The sequence below is a fragment of the Colobus angolensis genome, unplaced genomic scaffold (genome assembly GCF_000951035.1).
Source record: "Colobus angolensis palliatus isolate OR3802 unplaced genomic scaffold, Cang.pa_1.0 Scaffold88, whole genome shotgun sequence".
In the NCBI taxonomy this organism is placed as follows: domain Eukaryota; kingdom Metazoa; phylum Chordata; class Mammalia; order Primates; family Cercopithecidae; genus Colobus; species Colobus angolensis.
The window spans coordinates 6,795,123-6,799,819 of record NW_012122709.1 but is presented as its reverse complement, the minus strand read 5'-3'; the positions used below and the strand labels follow the sequence as shown (position 1 = coordinate 6,799,819).

At 45.4% G+C, this 4,697-nt stretch overlaps 1 protein-coding gene across 1 annotated transcript in view; it reads left to right on the top strand.

The window, feature by feature from the left end:
* The window catches only part of RPGRIP1 (retinitis pigmentosa GTPase regulator interacting protein 1), a 73,212-nt gene that overhangs the window by 33,420 nt on the left and 35,095 nt on the right, over positions 1-4,697 (top strand). The window contains exons 10-12 of the mRNA XM_011930966.1: positions 692-752; positions 1,685-1,845; positions 2,721-2,952. Coding sequence (XP_011786356.1) covers positions 692-752; positions 1,685-1,845; positions 2,721-2,952 — 454 coding nt within the window. The remainder of the gene's footprint in view (positions 1-691; positions 753-1,684; positions 1,846-2,720; positions 2,953-4,697) is intronic.

The following is a 4,697-nucleotide window of genomic DNA, read 5'->3' as shown; positions in this document are numbered from 1 at the left end:
TGATCCGCCCGTCTCGGCCTCCCAAAGTGCTGGGATTACGGGCTTGAGCCACCGCGCCCGGCCTTAGTTGTTAATTTATTATGTTTTTTAAACATTCGGTTTATTGAAAATTTTATTTTGTTTTGTTTGTTTGTTTTTTCTGAGAGAGTCTCACTCTGTCACCCAGGGTGGAGCGCAGTGATGCGATCTTGGCTCACTGCAACCTCTGCCTCCCAGGTTTAAGAGATTTTCCTGCCTCAGCCTCCCAAGCTGCTGGGATTACAGGTGCCTACCACTACTCCCAGCTAATTTTTTGTAGAGACAAGGGTTCACTATGTTGGCCAGGCTGATCTCAAACTGACCTCAAGTGATCCATCCCCCTCAGCCTCCCAGAGTGCTGGGATTGCAGGTGTAACCCACTACACCTGGCTGAAAGTATTGAAAATGAATTTCTCTGCCTTTTATCATTCTCATTATTTTAGAGGTAACTGGAAGACTTTTTTTTTTTTTCCCTTCCCTATCCAATTCTTGAAATTGAGAAGCAAATTACTATTCTTGGTTACCACTGCCATTTCACCCCCGTCTTTACTCTTGGATCTCAGGAGATAGGTATTTGGAACATTTTAAAATACTGTCAAAAAGACCTTCATCTTATTACTTTTTCCTAGCCTGGACCTGAATATTTAGTCTTATTAAATTTATATCTCATCAGGTTTTAGTGTATTCAAATAGGAAACTGAAGGAAAAGAAACATGAAATCAAGAAAAATAGAGGCAAGAACCACAAAAGAATAAAGTTTAGGAGCATATGCCAATTAGTATGTATGAAGCACAAGTGAAGTCTTGTAAGGACCTTCAGGGCAATCTAATTTAATCCCTTCTCTAATGCATGATGATGAAATGATCTGCTCACTGATTACCTTTCTTCTGTGAAAAACACACACACAACCTGGTGTGGTGGCTCATGCCTGTAATCCCAGCACATTGGGAGGCCGAGGCCAGCAGATGACATGAGGCCAGGAGTTTGAGACCAGCCTAGCCAGCATGGTGAAACCCCGTCTATACTAAAAACATGAAAATTAGCCAGTCGTAGTTTCGCGTGCCTGTAATACCAGCTGCTTGGGAGGCTGAGGCACAAGAATCGTTGAACCCTGGAGGCAGAGGTTGCAGGGAGCCAAGATCGCACCACAAAGAAAAGCTGGAGAGGTTGACTCCTGAGTGATGGAGTGAGACGGTCTAAGGAGAAAAAGAAACACACACACACACACTGGAACACAGAAATGCCCATCCTCCATCCAGGCCAGGGTGGGTGTGAAGATGGGTGTCACAGAGAGCTAATGACCTAGAGGTCAGAATGGAGTTGGGGTGGAGTTGGTGAGATACTTGTTTCGATGGTGCTGTCAAAAAGTTTGGATTGCCCTAGTCAGTCAAGTGATTCCCTTTCTGTTTTGTGTTGTTATTATTGTTCCACTTTCCACTCTACTGTTCTGCAGGTGTCTTTTGTTTTCGGAGCGTAGGTAGTATCACCTCAGTTTACTGAGTCAATAAGCTAGAGGCCTCCACTGTAGAAATAATAGAGAATTGCTTCTCAAATGTATAACATCAATTAAACCTTAGTGAGAAGATTCAATTCACACTTGATCCAGCTCTGACCATGGTGATAAATAACTACAGAGTTTCAAATTTCTGGATTATTTTTTCCCCAGCCCAAAATGAGGATCTGAAGCTTGAAGTCACCAACATACTTCAGAAGCATAAACAGGAAGTAGAGCTCCTCCAAAAGGCAGCCACAATTTCCCAACCTCCTGATAGCCAATCTGAAGCAGCCACTCACCCAGCTGTGTTGCAAGAGAATACTCAGATCGAGGTAAGAGCCTCTTTAAACAAACTAGTCCACTCGGCAGAAAGATCTCTGGCAAATATCCCTAGGAAAGATGACAAGATTAGAAAACTAACTAAATAATATTTTGTAGGCCGGGCGCGGTGGCTCAAGCCTGTAATCCCAGCACTTTGGGAGGCCGAGACGGGCGGATCACGAGGTCAGGAGATCGAGACCATACTGGCTAACACGGTGAAACCCCGTCTCTACTAAAATACAAAAACTAGCCGGCCGAGGTGGCTGGCGCCTGTAGTCCCAGCTACTCAGGAGGCTGAAGCAGGAGAATCGCTTGAACCTGGGAGGTGGAGGTTGCAGTGAGCCAAGATTGCACTCCTGCAGTCTAACCCGGGTGACAGCTCAGGACCACTGGTGTGTGCCACCATGCCTCAAAAAAAAAAAAAAAAAGGAACCAGCCATGTGTATTTTATACTCAGAATGGGTCTGCTCTGACAGCTTGATGCAATAGGGTGGAGGATACAGCTTTTGAAAAGTTTAATTCCTGCCCTTCAGCATAGTAATTTATAATCTGGGTCAAAGACAAACATTCTCTAACTGTTGGTGAAGGTAGATAGAGGCATGGGGTATGAAACAAGGAAGACTTTGCTCCTCATTTCTCATCCAGCAGGGCTGGGAAGGTCTTGGTACATAGTTCCCTGACTAAAGAACGCCATCATGATGGAGAAGGTCCTTGGGAGATGGATATGACTTGGGATGTTTGCTAAGTGAGATATCTGAGACCTGCACAGAAGTGGTACTCAGCAATAACTTAGTAGGACTGAAAAGTTCCAAGGCAGTTGGTAAATGACAGTTATGAATAAAGCAAGGGGCAGAAAAAACATGTAGGGGAATGAATGAGGAACTAGGTCCAGGAGATGCTGAACCTGGATAATAAAGACGTCATATCACATACGTTGGGGTATCCATCTGAGAGCTTGCTTTCTGTTGTCAGCATGCTGGACAGCAGTAGTCAGCCCCACTGGAGCAACGAGCTCATAGCAGAACAGCTGCAGCAGCAAGTCTCTCAGCTGCAGGATCAGCTGGATGCTGAGCTGGAGGAGAAGAGAAAAGTTTTACTTGAGCTGTCCAGGGAGAAAGGTAGGTTGGACCTTGAAGAGCTCTCTCAAATGTGGCATCCTCTACCTCTGGTGTGGGAGAAGAGAACTTGAGCCATCATTTCTTCAATCCCCTCACTTGATCCTATTCTTTTGTGGGTTGTAGGTAACTAGAATGAGAACACTAGCAATAGATCAGATCTACAATCAGGAAAGCATGACACTTACCTATCTCTCATGTATACTTTTTCCTGTGTAATGTCTTTCCATTTGAGAAGCTGCTAGTTTTTTTGTTTGTTTGTTTGTTTGCTTTTGTTTTTGTTTTTTTCTGAGTTGGAGTTTTGCTCTTGTTGCCCAGGCTCAAGTACAATAGCGCAATCTCAGCTCACTGCAACCTCCACCTCCCAGGTACAAGCGATTCTCCTATCTCAGCCTCCTGAGTAGCTCGGATTACAGGCATGCACCACCACGCCTGGCTATTTTTTTTCGTATTTAGTAGAGATGGGATTTTACATGTTAGTCAGGCTGGTCGTGAACTTCTGACCTCAGATGATCCACCAGCTTCAGCTTCCCAAAGTGCTGGGATTACAGGCGTGCGCCACCGCACCTGGCCTGCTAGTTCTCTCTCTCTTTCTTCCTTCCTTCCTTCCTTCCTTTCTTCCTTTCTTTCTTTTCTTTCTTTCTTTCTTTTTCTTTCTTTATATTTTTGAGACGTAGTCTTGCTCTGTCACCCAGGCTAGAGTGTAGTGGCCGGATCTCAGCTCACTGCAAGCTCCTCCTCTCGGGTTCACGCCATTCTCCTGCCTCAGCCTCCCGAGTAGCTGGGACTACAGGCGCCTGCCACCTCGCCCAGCTAGTTTTTTGTATTTTTTAGTAGAGACGGGGTTTCACCGTGTTAGCCAGGATGGTCTCGATCTCCTGACCTCGTGATCCGCCCGTCTCGGCCTCCCAAAGTGCTGGGATTACAGGCTTGAGCCACCGCGCCCAGCCTCTTTATTGTTTTAATACATGTTAGCAGCTTCTTTCCCTCCATTATGTTTTTCTGATTTCTCTGTGGAGTTTCAAGAGGGCCCAGCAATTGCTTCCAGGGGCTTAATTCTGTTGAGAGAATGAGCGTCACTATTGGCTCTCAGGGTGGTGGTGTAACACACAATCTCTCTCTCTCTCTCTGTCTCTCTCATTCTTTCTCTCTTGCTCATCTCTCTTGTCCCTCTCTCCTAGTCACTGTTTCCTCAAAGTAGTTTTAGTCAGATAATAGAACTTCATCACTCATCTCCTGTTGTTCTTGTCAGTGATTTCTCTCTTAAAGTCTCTAAAATCTTTGTTGCAGTTTGAGGATGCTGACAGTGACAGGGCAGCTGGCTGGACACTGAATGCAAGTTTCATATTGTGGTGCCTCCTATACTTAGTGTAGTCACTGCTGACCAGAGCCTGGTCTCAGGCTTGTTTGTCAAGACACTTGGCTTTGTTTCTATACCCAGTGGTGAAAGATGTGACTCACAGAAACCAAATTAACCAGAAGCTGATATTTAAACCCAAATGTCTGTTATTTTACAATAGTGGCTATTCCATTGCTGCCATGAGAAATTTGGAACCACAGTCCAGGGCAGCCCTCTTTCAGGAAGCAAAATCAGTAAGTAGGTTTCTTAGTGAGCATGGAATAGAATAAAGGGACATGGCTGGGCACAGTGGCTCACGCCTGTAATCCCAACACTTTGGGAGGACGAGGTGGGCGGATTGCCTGAGGTCAGGAGTTCGAGACCAGCCTGACCAACATGGTGAAACCCC